The 18038-nt window shown below is 41.5% G+C and overlaps 1 protein-coding gene across 1 annotated transcript in view; it reads right to left on the minus strand.

Annotated features, from left to right (window-relative positions):
- Positions 1-313: 313 nt before the first annotated feature.
- LOC137630191 (AH receptor-interacting protein) overlaps positions 314-18038 on the minus strand; it is a 64391-nt gene continuing 46666 nt past the window's right edge. Inside the window, exons 5-6 of the mRNA XM_068361636.1 lie at positions 10957-11099; positions 314-752 (exon numbers count right to left, since the gene is read on the minus strand). Of these exons, the coding sequence (XP_068217737.1) occupies positions 550-752; positions 10957-11099 (346 nt within the window). The 3' untranslated portion in view covers positions 314-549. The remainder of the gene's footprint in view (positions 753-10956; positions 11100-18038) is intronic.

Consider the following 18038-nt stretch of genomic DNA (forward strand, 5'->3'; position numbering starts at 1 on the left):
CACACTTATAGCCTGGGATTATCTAAATTCAAAGGATGATTAGTATTAGGAATAATCTTACACAGCATGCCCAAAGAGCTATTCAAACAATAGCCCAAGAGATTGACTTTCTGATCAGTGATAAAAATCTAATAGATCTCAAGTTTTTGTTCAACAATTTATGATGAGATTGCAGTGCTGCATACCAGAGAGAACAAAATACCATCATAAATAACTAATATGGTATATAATACATACTGGTGTGTATACTGTATATATATATATATATATATATATATATATATATATATATATATATATATATATATATATATATATATATATATTCTATGAAATTTTCATACATATGCTTAATACAGCTTTATCTTGTTAAAAGTTTGATCATCCTTCTATAATTACCAAAAAAGATAACTTTGTGGATGTATCTAAAGCTACATTGTATATTACACATAAAGAACACTATACAATTTCTATTAAATAATAAAATATATAAATATTTCTATAAATCTGTTTTACATTACACTTTGCGTTAATAGAATCTTAAAATGCCTATGTAAACAATTTCTTATAAACAGTTTTATCATGCTCAGTCTTTTCCATTTCTAAGGTTGCTAATTCATTTAGCAGCTTTTTACATCCAGGAGCTATCGTCGAATCAAGCTGGGAAGCTTTCTCCAGGTCAGCACGAGCTTCATCGGGGCTAAATACTTTCACATATGCTCGTCCCCTTCGATACAAAGCTTTTATGTTATCTGTTGAAAAATGAAAAATATTCCTTCAGATATTATACATGCTGTACACATTTTCAAATATGTGTGTACTTTTCTGTATACAATACTGTATACTGTTAGGTCAAAGCCCTAAGTAGAACATGAATCATTACTATCAGCAGATAATTTTGCGACTAAAGTATTTATTTTCTAATTCTATTTCTTCATATCATTTGGACCATATTGGCCAGTAATAAGGCCAGAGGGGCCATTTAGCAAAGAAAAAGAAAAAAATCAGAAATTGAGGCAAAGCTGTACAGACATAGTTTCCTTAAATTACATCTGAAATATACTGCATGTTTTTTTGTTTTTTTTTCAATTGTACATTTAGGTTTCATTAACTGTTCTCATTTTTATTTAGGTATTCTTATTCAATTTTCCTTTTTTCACCACTGCCTTTTTTTTTTTTTTTTTTGTAGTACACGTAGGACTTCATCATTGATCAAAGATAACAAATCGTGTAGATGGAAATCTCCAAACTTCATTCTCTTTCTTGACCCTCAGCTTAGCCCTCTAAAGACTTTGGATCTGTGCAAAAAATTCTCAGAGGCAGATTTCACTTAATTTTAACCTTCTGCTCATGGGCATCATCCTATTTTTCTTTAATCTCTCTGTAAAGTGACTTTTCATAGTACAAATTGACAAATTTGAAAGTAATTTGTTCTTCCTAAGAATACAGTACAAACCTGTAGCTATTTATAAGGGACATTAATTTTGGCAAAGCTGAAAGCCAAGCCATTAAACTTTTAGCGAGGGTTAACCATCCACCTGATAGTTAGCAGGGCATGGGGGGGGGGGGTAGTTGCTACCCCGCTCATTTACACACCCGGGCTGTGAACCCAATTTGCTTGGAGGTAGGACTTTAAGGGAGACAGGTACTGGCAGGCCAACTAGTATTAAAAAGCTACAAATTACTTTCAAATTTGTCATTTGTTCCATAACTAAATACAAACCAATGCTATCTATAGGGGATGACTTAACCTTTAGGAGGGTCGAAGTCTGCACCAGTCTGGCTTATTGGTATTTGACCGGGGGTTTTCTCTGTACGCACTTTGCACGTAACTGGTAAAAACCCTTACACCTCGCTAACTACCATGCTACGCACGGTCATTGGCCTACGCAAGCTGTGTGCTTGTGATACTAGCATTGTGACTGGTCCAGGTAAGAGTTCTTCGAGTTATCGGACTCCTCCGAGGGTACCGTGGATATTACCCAATCCCACCTCGCCAGGGAGTATGAAGACCTAATGAGTATATCTATCTATTACAGGTTACACAAAGGAAATGGTTCTACCTGCAGTGGAGGTCAGCTTCGTCGAGTACTGTAGGTGCAGTTACTCCACAGGGTGGAAGATAAAAAAAACAATGAGCCAGTCATTCTCTGTCATTCACCCCAGATTTAACCAAGATTAAACTCTACCCTCCCTCATCTGCTATTTGTCCATCAAGGAGTCTAAGGTATTTAAACCATTAATTGCGTAGCCACCACAGGATCCATGAAGAACGTCTCCATGTTCCTGTGGGTCACGTCTTGCAGGAAGTGGGCGGTGAAAGTCATTTGACGCTTCTACACGACAGCTGACATGGCCTGCATCACAGAGTAGTCTTATAAAACGCTAGGGCGTATTCCTGCCCTTAACATTATGAGGTCTCGGTATCTTCTATGAGGAGAAGGAGAAGGATTCGATGTTTGGTCCATGATCTTGCGAATCCGAGTCGAGAACGTGTTCTTCGTGATCCTTCTCTTGAATTTCCCCCAGCTGACGAAGGATCCTGGCACTTTGGGGCGAGCTCTTGTAGTTTCCTTGAGGGAAGGCCTCCAGTTTCCCTTTGGCATAGTACAGTAGACCCCCGCCATACGACATTAATCCGTTGCGGAGTTGGTATCGTATGGTGAAAATGTCGTATGGCAGGCAATAGAATAGCTAATGCGTGCAAAAACCCAGGTCAAAAACATCAAAATTTTATACATATTAAAAATTAGTAACAAAATAGTATAGTAAGCACTGTACTACAGTATAATTATATATAATATACATGTACTGTACAGTATACAGTGAACCCTCGTTTATCGCGGTAGATAGGTTCCAGTCGCGGCCGCGATAGGTGAAAATCCGCGAAGTAGTGACACCATATTTACCTATTTATTCAACATGTATATTCAGACTTTTAAAACCTTCCCTTGTACGTAGTACTGTTAACAAACTACCCTTTAATGTACAGAACACTTAATGCATGTACTACAGTACCCTAAACTAAAACAGGCACAAATATTAAAGGTGATTTTATATCATGCATTTCCTAAACATGCTAAAAAGCACGATAAAAAATGGCAACCAATGTTTTGTTTACATTTATCTCTGATCATAATGTAGAAACAAACTGGAGGTAGAGCTTTGCTTATTACCCAGACATATTTCCCATACTTTTCCCTTAGAACTACATCACATCTTCCTACTTTAGATATATATATATATATATATATATATATATATATATATATATATATATATATATATATATATATATACATATATATATATATATATATATATATATATATATATATATATATATATATATATATATATATATATATATATATATATACATATATATATATATATATATATATATATATATATATATATATATGTGTGTGTGTGTGAGTATATATATATATATATATATATATATATATATATATATATATTTATATGTATACACATATACATACCTACATATATACATAAATACATGCATACATATATATATATATATTACTGTATAAATATGGGTTATGGAAAAAATCCGCGAAGTGGTGAATCCGCGATGGTCGAACCGCGAAGTAGCAAGGGTTCACTGTATAATTAAATAACATTATAAATAAAAATTATATACTTTACTGTAAAGGAAAAATGAAATTTTATTTACCTTTGGAGTGACGTGACTTAAGCTGGTAGTGGGTGGAGGCAGAGGGAGGAGGAGACGGCAGATATAAAAACGTATCAATGCTAATTATGTTATATACACTTAATAATAAAATTTATTCTTACTATTAAACACTTAAAATTAAAAATGCTTTTTTTTTTTACATTTTTGTCGTTTGAAATTTTTTTTATGATTTTTTTTAGAACTTGAAAAATTACTTTTTTAGCTTTTTTAATAGAATCACTTATATCATTTTTGCTTTCTGACACCTCTTTTGGAGAAATATCTATCCAAAGAAGCCTGCTTCTGACAATTCCTCAACATATTTCTAAAATGACTCATACACTTGTCATTAACACTCTCCAGAAGACGACCTGTGTGAAGTTTTTCTGGGTGTTTTTTTTTAATGAAACTCGTATTTCATACCAACCGATAGCTTCCCTTATTTCTGCCGATGTCGTTTCTTCAGTCTCCCCCCCCCCCGTCCTCGCCACCACTAGAGCTGTGCTCTTCTTGAATGATGGTCAACTGCATTGTCTCCAACTCCATCAAGTCTTCAGTTATAAGCTCCTCCATGTGCTCCTCGATAAGGTTATGGACGTCAGCCTCATCGACAACAAGCCCCATGGACCTCCCAATTGAAATTATTTCCTCAACATCCCCCTCAGGGGCAGGATCATCAATGGCCTCGTCTTCGGTTGAAGGTTCGAAACCTTCGAAGTCGTGTTCTGCCACAACAGCTGGCCACAGTTTCTTCCATGAGGAGTTCAAGGTGCGCCGTGAAACCTCATTCCAAGCTTTGTCGATCATTTTCAGGCATTGAACGATGTCAAAATGCCCTTTCCAAAATTTACTGAGGGTGAGGTGAGTGCTTTCGGTCACTCCGAAGCATCTTTTGAACAGAAGCTTCGTGTAAAGCTTCTTAAAGTTGGCAATCACTTGCTGGTCCATAGGCTGGAGGAGAGGGGTGGTGTTCGGTGGCAGATAGAGAACCTTGATGAAGTAGAAGTCAGGATGAATGATGTCCTCGAGGCCAGGAGGGTGAGCAGGGGCATTGTCCAGTACCAGGAGACATTTGAGAGGAAGATTGTTCTCTTCTAAAAAGTTCTTGACAGCAGGCCCGAAGCAGACGTTTATCCACTCAATACATATGGTCCTCGTGACCCAGGCCTTGCCATTAGACCTCCAAAATACTGAGAGCCTATCCTTCGTGATATTTAGCGCCTTGAAGGCACGAGGATTCTCTGAGTGGTATACCAGTAGGGGCTTAATTTTTAAGTCCCCACTAGCATTTGCACAAAATGCGAGAGTAAGTCTGTCCTTCATCGGTTTATGGCCAGGAAGTTTCTTTTCTTCAGCTGTGATATATGTACGGTGGGGCATTTTCTTCCAGAAAAGGCCAGTTTCATCACAGTTAAACACTCGCTGAGGAATGTAGCCTTCTCTGGAAATTACTTTCTCAAACTTCTTGAGGAATTCTCCTGCTGCTTTCTTGTCAGAACTGGACGCCTCTCCATGCCTGACGATTGAGTGAATGCCAGTCCTCTTCCTAAAACGATCAAACCACCCATGAGAAGACTTGAACTCTTGGGGGGCTTGCTGCGACGTTCCTTCGTCTCCGCCGTCTCTCTGGGCTTCCACGAGATCGGCGAAGATGACGCTCGCCTTGTGCGAAATTACCGATTGCGTGAGTGTATCACCAGCGATTTCCTTCTCTTTAATCCATAGAAGGAATCTCTCCATCTCGTCGTTGATTGAGGTCCTTCCACTGGCAAGGACAGTCGTGCCTTTAGAAGACTTACTTGCTTTAATGGCTTCCTTGTTTTTGATGATTGTACCAATCGTTGACTGGTTACGGCCATATGTACTAGCGAGGGTAACGATGCGCATGCCTTCTTCGTATTTCTTTATTATATCCAGCTTCGTTTCCATAGTAATCATCATCTTACTTTTCCCTTTAACATCACTAGCAATCTTGGGACCCATGGCTAACAAATTAAAGTTGGAATTAAGCACTAAAATGCACAAAAAATACGATATCGCAAGCACTCACACGAGATCATGCCTTTACGAAACGCACACGAGATTCTGAGCTGAGCGCGATTAACAAAGAGAGAGAGAGAGAGAGGCAGCATCTCTCTAGGCATTGTGGGAGGGATTTCGGCCAATAGCGTATCGGCATCTTAGTGACGCAGTGACGCTGACCAATAGCAGACCAGCTTCTTAGTGACGTATGCAGTGACATATGAGCGTGGTGGTAGGCGAGTGACTTGCACAATCGTACGTGTAAAAACCGCCAAGTTTGAATTTTGGAATTCGATGCCGTAAGGTGGGGAAAATGTCGTAACGAGGGGACGAAAAAACATCGTATTCCACACCGTAACGTGAAAAAAACGTAAGCTGGGGACGCCGTACCCCGGGGGTCTACTGTAACTGTTGATCTGGATCATTGGTCATGCTGCGAAAGACTCCCAAACTGAAGGGTTCGGATTATGGGGTCTGAGCGGCCAGAAACGAAGTCGAGCATTACCTGGCACATCGCTGTGAATAAGACACGTTAAGGGCATCTCATGGGGTTTGCTGACTCTCTTGGCCGAAGCCAACACGAGCGGAAGACTTGCCATCGAGGTCAGGTGAACATCTGCTGGTTGGAGTCCTGGATTGAGGTTTCCTTTCCGACTAAGGGTCTGGAGGCTCGAAACTCCATACTGTATAAGCAGGGGCGATACTGACGTGGAGGAAAGGTTAATTCCTTTCGGTCTGAAGGAGAGGCTGAAGGACTAACGGTGGCCTTTCATTGCTGAGACTGAGAGAAGCTTTCTTCCAAAAAGTAACCGAGGAACTCCCCTAATACTGGCATAGTGGCATCGAGGGGTGGGATACCCTTTCCATGATACCAACTTACAGTTCACTTAGCCTGGATAGCCAAAGCAACCAGTTGTAGAAAAGACTCTCTGAGGGAGGAGGAGCTGGATATTCTCCACGTGTGAAGTCGACGAAAGAAGGAGTCTAGGCGGGATATTTCTCCTTAGAAGATTCCTTCGGAAAGAAAAAACCCAAGACCTCTTCTTCCGCCTCCCGACCTTCCTCTGAAGCTCCTGCTCATTCGCCCTCTTCCGAGAGACCATGGAGCAGTAGCGTAGACTCTTTAATTTTTGACTAACCTCAGTCCTCGAGAGATAGTGTTGCTTCCCCTACTGAAGCGGCACCCACCTCTCCCCCCAGGTGACGCCTTGTCTATGTGTTCTGTGTTACAGGTGTGTCGTCCTTGGGGCTTCCAGGTCCACCCTCCAAGGAGTCCTGGCTGTAACTTATCCTCCGCAGTGCGAGTGTACAGCCGTCATCGACTTCAGAGGTAGATCCTCTATCTCTCGTCGACGTTGTGGTGTTAAGAGGCGTCTTCTGTGGTTGCTGCCGATGCTCCTGCCCCTCCAGACTCTCGAGCTGTTGCTGCCGACTACATTTCCCCCATTCCTGTTCATCCTTCGAGGGGGAAACCAAGTCCATCGCGGTCTCTCCTGTGAGTGTTTCTCCCCCTCTGGGAAGTTCTCTCATAAAGATTCCTCTTCGGAAGACTGCTGCTCAAGGTCAGCTTGCTGATCCAACGGCCCCTAGAGGAGAGGGCATCTCTGTTGCAGAGCTCACCCTCCGCTTCGCCTTAGAAGTGGCCCTTCCCCATCGGTGAAAAGGCGCCTCTTCGGCTCTTCAGCCTCATCTTCGCAGCTGTCCCCCACAGAGGAGCCTCCGCTTCAGTCGTCTTCTGGCCCTCGACCTTCGCTCGTCCCAGGTCCTTCTCCTTACGACGCTGCCGCTAGTTCTCGGACTTCGGCCCCGGACTCTTCTGCGGATCGTTCACGACCCCATCGGTGGATGTTCGCCCTTCCAAAGTGCACATCCCTGTTCCTGTTCGACCTTCCAGCCGACTTGCTGACCTACTGTCACCGTTCCTGTCTCCTGTACATCCTGCGGATGTTCTACCTAAGCGTTTAGGTGCGCGCCATCGCTCTCCAGCTTGGCAGCGCCCTGCAGGGCACCAGCGCTCTCCAACAGTACATCAGCGCCAGCCTGCACTCCAACGCTTTCAAGATTGTCTTCGTTTTCCAGCGCTACGATGTTCGCCTGATTGCCAGCTTTCTCCTATTCGTTCTCAGCGGCCCCCAATGCCCCAGCGATCTCCCGATTGCCGGCGCTCTCCAGCACAGCCCCGCCGTTCCAAATAGCAGCGTTTGCCAGATCGCCAGCCAACCTACACTCGCCAACGCGACTGCGCTCTCCAGCTTAAGCTCATTAGCACTCCCCGAGACATCAGCGCTCTCATGCGTAGCCTCGGTCTCCAGCTTGCCAGCGTTCTCCAAAACAACTGCACTCTCCTGTACGTCACCGCTCTCCCATGCGCCAGCGCTCTCCTGCGCATCAGCGCTCTGCTGTGCCAAAGCTCTCTCTAGCTCATCAGCACCTTCCGGCTCGACGGCGCTCTCCAGCTTGCCAGTGCTCATCTGCGCGCCAGTGCTCTCCTGCGCATTCACCGGAAACAGCACACCAGCATCTTCCTGCACAGCACCGTACTGTGCGCCCATACTCTCCTGCGCATTCTCTAGAATCTGCTGATATCTTGAGAGTACATTAAGAAAGTTTAAAATGGATGTTTTTCATATGCCATACTAAAATGTAAAGAAGATTACAGTACCTTATATGCTAAATGAACTGTCATATAGTTCCAAGAACACCTGCATATGTAAATAGGTTGAGATCTGAAATTTAGTACAGTAATACCTTGAGATACGAGCTTAATGCGTTCCGGGACCCGAGCTCGTATGTCAGTTCGCTTGTATCTCGGATCAATTTTTCCAATATACAATAACAAAAAAAAATTATTCCGTTCCCACCCTCTGAAAAAACACCTAAAAACAGTATATTACAGTGGAAAAACATGTTTTTAATTGTTCTAATTCACAACCTACGCTCACAAAATAACAAATACCTATGTACTGGTTATGATCTGCAATAAAATGTGACATTATTATAGAGTTCTTACCTTTGAGACAGATGGTAGCAGCTAACGGCGGTCTGTGCAGAGGAGGAGGGAGAGAGAAGGGGGAGGAGAGAGACTTGACAGCAACACGTTCGGTACGCTACACTTTGTAGCACTACGTAAGATAACTTAAACTTTAGATTTAAGTTAAATGAAATTAGCTTACTGTACACACACTTAAAAATAAATGTTAATCTTACGTTACACTAAACTTAATTCTAATTTTATTTTCATTTTCATTCTTTTTAATTTTCTTCTTCCGACTTGGCTCTTTTTGGCTCGCTTTCACCTTCACATTTGTCTTTTGAAAGGGAACCTATGTAAGGATGTTTGCTTTTGTCTCTCCTTCAAAATGTTACGGAAATGACGTACACAAGTGTCGTCACAAAAGGCTAACGCACGACCACACACCAACTTATCCGGGTGCCTCTTTTCCATAAAATCAAAGAACTCCTGCCACTTCACTAACATGTCCCTGATTTCCTTCTTTATGGCATCCTTTTGCTGGAGGATGGTACATATTGTTGATATACTCCTTTCATATTGGCAAGCCAGCTCAGTCACTTGTACACCACTCTAATGTTTTTCGATTATTTCATGCTTCATCTCGATTGTCATCATACGCTTTTTTTTTTCACTACCCTTGTTTGCACTCACTTGCTTTGGACTGAATTCTGTACTGATCAATGCAAAAAAAACACGTAAAAAATGCAAACACTATGGCCAATGTTCGGAGTTAACTTTACGCAACGGAGATCCGACGGGAAAGAGCGAGCGATGCTGTCCTCGTGAGCAGCTTCTCGCACACTTGGCCACCTAGCAACTGCATAGGGAACCGTCTTGTATCCTCGTATCTCAAATTTGTCTCGTATCTCGGGGAAAAAATTTGCTTGAAACTTTCCTCGTATCTCAAATTTCTCGTATGTTGGGACACTCGTATGTCAAGGTGTTAACTGTAGTTGCTCCTACAAGGTACTTAGTTTCATACTAGGGGTGTGACATAACATGTTTGGTATTATAAATACCTGCCAAAAGCTATGCATGAGCTGGGTCAGTTGCTTTTGTCACAGAACAGATGCTCTGCATGATAAAATAAAGAATGTTTCGTCAGCTCTTCAAATTGTATGTGATCTATAATTACACAAAGCTCATTTACAAATTTTAAGTGTGATTCCTGATTGAAAATTCACTTTATAGGAAGCATATCTAGTCTACCTCTTTTTCAACTGCACAGAAAACTGCTATATTGAGGAAATCCTTAAAGTTTTTTTTTTTTTACCATACAGTATTTTGAATATTGACCTGTCTGGTCTTCAATAATTAACTGTTATCTTAAAATTTGAGAAAAATTTAGTCTATCTAATTCTATGTCACTGATCTTCATATCAATATTTGAACATTTTTAAAATTAGGTCTTTGATGCATGCTATAAAGATATGTCATAATAATAACTAAATTTAGATTTTCCCAAACAAAATCATCCACTACAAAGCACTAATGGAATTAATTCAAAGTCTTACCTCTTCTTTCATAATACTGTATTCTGGACACTTTAATCTGGCTGTAACCAGATTGATCTTCAAAATTAATTGACACTTCGTAGCCTCCTTTTTTAAGTTATATCTAGTTTTGTGGTATCACTTTACATGGAGTCTAAGAAAAGGAGGAAAGATTCTCCAAGACCCAAGGTAATTTTCCAGTATAGTTTGCAAGTTAGGGTTGCATTCAATTTTAAAATCAAATTTATCCTATGCAAGTAAATTTACTTTTAGTATTTTTCACACCCATAAGCAAGTAACAGTTGAGAATATCAACCTAAATGCTATGTCGCCACAAAAAAATTACTCTGAAATACACATCGAACAAATACGACAAAGTCCAGTGAGATTAGTCAAGTGATAACTGTAGGAGATAACAATAGCACTACCTCACTCGGATTTTTCATGCACACACCAGTTTAACGAGTTGAGGAGACTTGGTGCCCTACCTCACCCTAATCATAGTACTGTGTTTTATTCAAAGTATCGGGGACTACAGTACTCTAAAAAAGAAAAATTTAGCAATGCTTACAGTGTGATGTGTGAGGCACAAGTATGGTACCACTACCCTATAGGGTTCCCAAGGTATAATCTTGTGTAAAGAGGAACATAGTCGTTAAAAAATTCTTGGCATCTTTACTAATCAAATATGAAAGATTGGAGAGCAATATTATTTTGACACTCACCTGGATCTTGTTCTAATACTGATGTACAGTGTTCTATTGCAGAGTAATATTCTCCCTCTAAAATTTGGCACTGAGAAAAGTTGAGTAGCAGAGGGATTTTCATTTCATTCAATTTCAACCATTCTTCATCCTTTGGTTTTTCCCTGAAAAATAAGAGCAAATTAATATACTGTATTTCGCTACACTACAAAATTACCAAATAAAGATATTGTAAGGTAAACCTTTTTTGCTGAACATGGCAAGCTTTAGTAATCACTTAAAAAAAAGAAGGGTTATTTCAAATTTAACTGTGCAACAACAAAATAGTCTTTCAAGATATTTAGATAAGTTTTCATCCGCCCCCAGTGAAACAAAATCCTATTCAAATGACACCGAATTCTATGATAACTTGATACTTACTCTAAAGAGAAAAGACAATTTAGTCAGCACTATTCACATTCTTTGCTTATGACATGATACAGTAGGGATACGCTTTGATAATATTTACTGTACATACAGTAATAGAAAGTTGACAATAATTGACTTCTTGCCTATCAGAAGTATGTTATGGTCCTGAAATTTTTATCAATTGCAATCCTGTGGACTATTTTCATACAAGACACCAAGGATTAAAACTATGAAATATGAAGTGAAAAGCTTTACTATTATTGCCCCAACTGTTATGAACCCAGGTCGGAGCGCAGACGGCAACTGTGGAAGCCAATACTGATCCCACAAGATGAAATTCTGCAAAGGCAGTTTTATTTTACCAGTTCACCATCATTATCCTTTAAACATACCTGACATCTAACAAATGAAACAAAAAAGGGGACCTCTCCTCTGTATGTTCCTCCCAGCCTGAAAAGGGACTCAACCGAGTTCGGCTGGTACTGCTAGGGTGCCACAGCCCACCCTCCCCCGTTATCCACCACAGATGAAGTTTCATAATGCTGAATCCCCTACTGCTGCTACCTTCGCGGTCATCCAAGGTACCGGAGGAAGCAGCAGGGCCTACCGGAACTGCGTTACAATCGCTCGCCATTCATTCCTATTTCTAGCACGCTCTCTTGCCTCTCTCACATCTATCCTCCTATCACCCAGAGCTTTCTTCACTCCATCCATCCACCCAAACCTTGGCCTTCCTCTTGTACTTCTCCCATCAACTCTTGCATTCATCACCTTCTTCAGCAGACAGCCATTTTCCATTCTCTCAACACGGCCAAACCACCTCAACACATTCATATCCACTCTAACTGCTAACTCATTTCTTACACCCGTTCTCACCCTCACTACTTCGTCCCTAACCCTATATACTCGAGATACACCAGCCATACTCCTTAGACACTTCATCTCAAACACATTCAATTTCTGTCTTTCCATCACTTTCATTCCTCACAACTCTGATCCATACATCACAGTTGGTACAATCACTTTCTCATACAGAACTCTCTTTACATTCATGCCCAACCCTCTATTTTTTACTACTCCCTTAACTGCCCCCAACACTTTGTATCCTTCATTCACTCTATGACATACATTTGCTTCCACTCCACCATTTGCTGCAACAACAGACCCCAATTACTTAAACTGATCCACCTCCTCAAGTAACTCTCCATTCAACATGACATTCAACCTCGCACCACCTTCCCTTCTCGTACATCTCATAACCTTACTCTTACCCACATTAACTCTCAGCTTCCTTCTCTCACATACCCTTCCAAATTCTGTCAATAATCAGCCAAGCTTCTCTTCCGCGTCTGCAACCAGTACAGTATCATCTGCAAACAACAACTGATTTATCTCCCATTCATGGTCATTTTCGTCTACCAGTTTCAATCCTCATCCAAGCACTCGAGCATTCACCTCTCTCACCACTCCATCAACATACAAGTTAAACAACCACGGCAACATCACACATCCCTGTCTCAGCCCCACTCTCACCGGAAACCAATCGCTCACTTCACTTCCTATCCTAACACATGCTTTACTACCTTTGTAAAAACTTTTCACTGCTTGCAACAACCTTCCACCAACTCCATATAACCTCATCACATTCCACATTGCTTCCCTATCAACTCCATCATACGCTTTCTCTAGATCCATAAACGCAACATACACCTCTTTACATTTTGCTAAATATTTCTCGTATATCTGCCTAACTGTGAAAATCTGATTCATACAACCCTTACATCTTCTAACACCACCCTGTACTTCTAAGATTGCATTGTCTTAATAGTGAAGAAGACAGAAGAGTTGAGAGCTCTGTTGTAATAAATGGAAAGATCTTACAAGAGGAAGAACCTTTCTGTGACCTTACAGAAAGACTGGACAGCGGAAGTAGTAAAAGAAGCAGTAAGAAGAAAGTAGCTGAAACATGAAATTGAGAGACAGCTAAAATACTGATAAATAAAAAATATCAAATTGGTTAGTAAAGGTTTACAATTGGTACAGAAGACCCATGCTACCCTATGCAGCAGAAACAACAAATTTAGTAATTTGCATTTTCCCTAGCTATACAAAGCCAAGCCCAAACCAAGTCCTTTGATTAGGGAAATTTGTTTGGTGCGAGCTGGAATTGGTCCTTGAAAAAAGATAACAAGCAGTTATCCGACAAGATTTAGAGGGTAGTTTATAATAAAGCATTCAGATTTATATAGCTTTGAAAAATACAAATTACTTTGAAAAAAAATTTATTTGTTCCTATGCAGCATACAACCACTTGTCCTTTAATTAGGGAAGCCAACTACTTGAGTGTTGGAAATACTGTACCATGGAACTAAAATTGGAAGGTTCTAATTCTTCCTTGGAGATGTTCATCACTTCCTCAGAAAACAGAGGACTGGGTTATTGTCACTAGCAAAGCTACAACCCTAGTTGGAAAAGGAGGATGCTATAAACCCAAGGGCTCCAAAAGGGAAAAATTACCCAGTGAGGAAAAGATACAAAGAAATAAATCAAGTACAAGAAAAGTAATGACCAATAAATATAAAATATTTTAAGATCAGTAACAACATTAAAATAGATCTTTTATAAATAAACTACAAATAGAGACTTACGTCAGCATATTAAACATGAAAACATTTGCTGCAAGTTTCAACTTCCTAAATTCCACCAATTCAAACTGCCTGATTTGGAAGATCATTTCACAACTTGTTCATAGCTGGAATGAAATTTCAAGAATACTGTGTACAGTAGTATTAAGGCTTATGATAGACTTATAATTAACTGCATACCTAGTACAGTATAACAAAAAACAATTGTACTAGATCAGACAAGAGGAACTTTTCCCTAAAGGAGCCATCAGCTAGAACCAAATACTAAATACAAGATTAATGTGTAGGTATAGGATTAGCAATCCCCCTGCTCATACAGAGGATGGGGAGATACACTTCTTTTGAAATAAAGAATGGTGCTCTGAAGTGTAACTTACCGGTAGGTAAAGCTTCAACCGGTTGCCCCAGAGGGAGAGGGAGAAAAATAAAGAAGAGGTAGTTATACCACCTTTCATTTCAGATCTATGGCTAATCACTACCATAGATGAGATGCATCCTTGTCCTGTGTGGGATCTAGACTGGTTACACAATAGCTTGAACAGCCACCAAAGGTCCAAGCAAATGAACGGCAAGGAAAATAAGGATACACTCTCGCTAGTAAGACTGTGAAGGTTGTCTGTTTGACACCCACCTTCAATACCAAGCCTACTGACAGGATCTTCTTAAAAGTGATTGACTGATTGATTTGGAGTTCTTTACCTTAAAAGTGGGTGTAAGGCCAATGCCCTAACTTCATGAACTCTGGTCCTGGTTGGCACCTCAAATCTCTCATCAGGCGAGGTTTAAGCTTTCCAGATCATCACACAAAGCCTAAAAGAGACCTCGTTACTTGACACTTTTTTCTTGGATCTGCCATTGAAAACAAAAAAAAATCTGATATTTTGACCTCAGGAGTTGGGTCCTCTTCAAATAGCACCTCATAGCACTCACGGGACACAAGAGCATCTCCTCTCAATCACCACCCAAAGCCTCCAAGAGGGCACAGATGGAGAAGGATTTGAATCTGGGGTCATGTGCAGCCAGATTCTGAGTCTTGGCCATGAAGTCTAGCACAAAACTGAAATAGACCTCCTTCCATCCATGATCATGGATGACTATATAAAAGATAGTACAACTCGCATCCTCTCTTCAACAATGCTAAAGGTAGCAAGAAGAAAGTCTTGAGAGAGTTAAATCCCTATCTGATACCCTTCTTAAGGGTTTCAATGGGATACGTGTAAGAACCCTGAGGACTAAGAGTTACATCCTACTCTGGAGGCCTGATATCCTGGGGTGGGCAAGACTACATGAAGCTCCTCATGAGCATATACAACTCCCAATAAGTGGAGAGATCTATTCCCTTCAGTTGAAAGGCCATAGTTGAATCTGAGCAGTACTGTAGCCTTCATTATGACTGAGAGGTGCTTCTCTCGGCAAAGGAACACTAGAAAATCTGCAATCTATACTACAGTTGCTTCAATTGGAGAAAAATCCCTTATACGACACCAATCGCAGAAGATGGCCTACTTAGCCTTTTAGACAGCTGTAGAGGATCTCCAAAGATATCCAAACAGATTCTGGGAAGTGCCTCATGAAAAGCCTTCCGGTAGACGGAGATGCTGGAGTCTCCACCTGTGAAGACCTAGCACTCTTCCGACTGCAGGTACCTTTGTAGGTGCAACTGACAAAGAGCAAGGAGCCACAAGGGATATTCTCTAGAGACCTCAAACAGAAGAGCAAGCAGATCAGGATATCACTCAATGTGAGGACATCTGGGAGCCACCAGGGTCATTCAGAGTCCTGGCATACTTAACACTGCCCGAATCAGGCCAAATGGTGGGAAGGCATAGATGTCCAGGTAATCCTATGGGTGTTGGAAGGTGTCCTTGAACACAGCCCATGAATCTGGAATGGGGGAGCAGAATACGAGAAGCTTCTTGTTCAGCCGCTTGGCATACAGGTCAATCCCTAGAGAGCCCCACAGGCAAAAGCCTTTCTGCCACCTAAGGATATATGGACAATTCTACTCCTAAAACTTGTCCTTAGCCATCGATTGTGTCTGTTAATACATTCCTCCTGCCAAGAATGAACCTTGCTGAAAACTTTATGGAGTGAAATACCGCCCAGATGTGCATCTGTTTCATCAACTCACAGATGGGGCACGAGGGAGTTGATGAAGTCATCATTGTAGTGCTGTTGTTCATCAAGATTACGAAGTGCCACTTCACATGCTCTTGGAATGATTATAACCCTATGAAGGCTGCCTGCACCTTGAGAATGTTGATGTGCAGGTGCCTATCCTTTTTGGTCCACACTCATGAGGCGACCAAGTCGTCCAGGTGTGCTCCCCACCCCTCCTTTGATGTGTTCGAAACCAGAAGAATGTCTGGACATGAGAAGTTGAGTAGAACTCCTAAGATGAAGTAGTTCTCATTGAGGCACCAGGCCAGCTTTTCCCGAATATCTTGTTTAATTGGAACAAGAAAGAATGGAGGATTCTTGCTGGCTGAGCAGTGATCCTTTAGACATTATTAAAAAGATCTCTGGTGGAGTTGTCTGTGTGTTAAAAGCTTTTCTAACAAGGACTGGTGACCGAGATGTTGCCTGTGCCAAGCTGGAATTACTGTCTTGGACAGAAATGGTCACACAACTTCCCTGAGCTTGCTGATGTGATCGTTTGGGGTAAAGACCCTCGCTACTGACGAGTCTATCAACATGCCCATGCCCAGGTACTTCAACCTCTGCTTGGGCATGAGATTCAACTTCTCGCAGTTTACCACAACTGCCATATTGTAGCAAAATGATCTTAATCCTGAAGAAACTACCTCTTTGAGGAGGTCAAGATCAATCAATCATCAGTAAGCACAAGCAGCTACCAAGGTGAGCACAAATGTGAACACCTGGGGAGCCGTACACAGTCCAAAACACAGTCTTGAACTGGTGCATCATACCACAGAGGGAGGAGAAGCGGAGGTATTTTCAAGAGGTCTGATGAACAGACACTTTAAAGTATACATCTTTAAAGGTTTAAAGGTTTCTCATGAATGGCAGAGTCAAGGGACAGTGACATTGGCCTAGCTAGCAGGACAATGCCCTAGAGATTGATCATATATACGATCAGCACCCAAGGCCCCTCTCCAGCCAAGCTAGGACCAGGGAAGGCTAGGCAATGGTTGCTGATGACTTAGCAGGTAGACCTATAGGCTCTCCCAAAGGCCCCCCCCCCAACTCCCTTGGCTCACAAGAATGGTGAGGTGGCAGACACTAGAAGAAACTATCGAGTTTGAGAGGGACTCTTATCTCCCGTCTGGGGATTGCCAGGCAAGGACGTTTCCAATAGGCCACCGCATCCTTCAGATCTACCAAAAGCATGAGGATAGCACAGAACATACTGTTTCCATCCTGAACTTTCTTTTGTTTTCAAACTTTTTTTAAAGGAGAGAGGTCAATGACCGGTCTCCAGCTCCCATTACCTTCTCCACCAGAAGATCCATCTTGAACGACTTTGAGAGCATACTTCTTCAACATTCCTTCAACTTCTGCCTGCAAGGACAAGGCTTTTGTAAATGTTAGGTGCTCCATTGAGAACTCTATTGGAACAAGAGGTGGGGGGGAAAACAAGTTGTCGAGAAAGGGTAGCAAGTAACCATTTTGAAGGACACACTACCGAAGACTATGACCCAATTTCCTGTGGCAATAGGGAAGGGGAACACATGTCACAATGTTTCCCTCTCCCTCCCCTCACCCTTCCTGATAGGAAAGGCTGAGGTAGTCCAAAAGGCTGTGCATGTACAGGATCTTTCTGTGAAGATGCTGTGCATGTACAAGATCTTTCTGTGAAGAGATTGCAGGTGGTGCGAAATGGAGTCTCAGAGCGGGCGCAAAGATCTTCATTGATTCCGAACTTGCAGGCTTGGCCACCCTTCCTCTTTAAAGGCCAGAGCCCTTGAAGACAACAGCTTGGTAGATCAGAGAGCTCAGTAAAGCTTCATGAATTCACCACTGCCTGCACACGACAGAAGAGATTTGGCACCCTGCACAGACAAGTTTCTTAATTCTAATGCCACCTCT

The sequence above is a fragment of the Palaemon carinicauda genome, chromosome 38 (genome assembly GCF_036898095.1).
Source record: "Palaemon carinicauda isolate YSFRI2023 chromosome 38, ASM3689809v2, whole genome shotgun sequence".
Classification (NCBI taxonomy): Eukaryota; Metazoa; Arthropoda; class Malacostraca; order Decapoda; family Palaemonidae; genus Palaemon; species Palaemon carinicauda.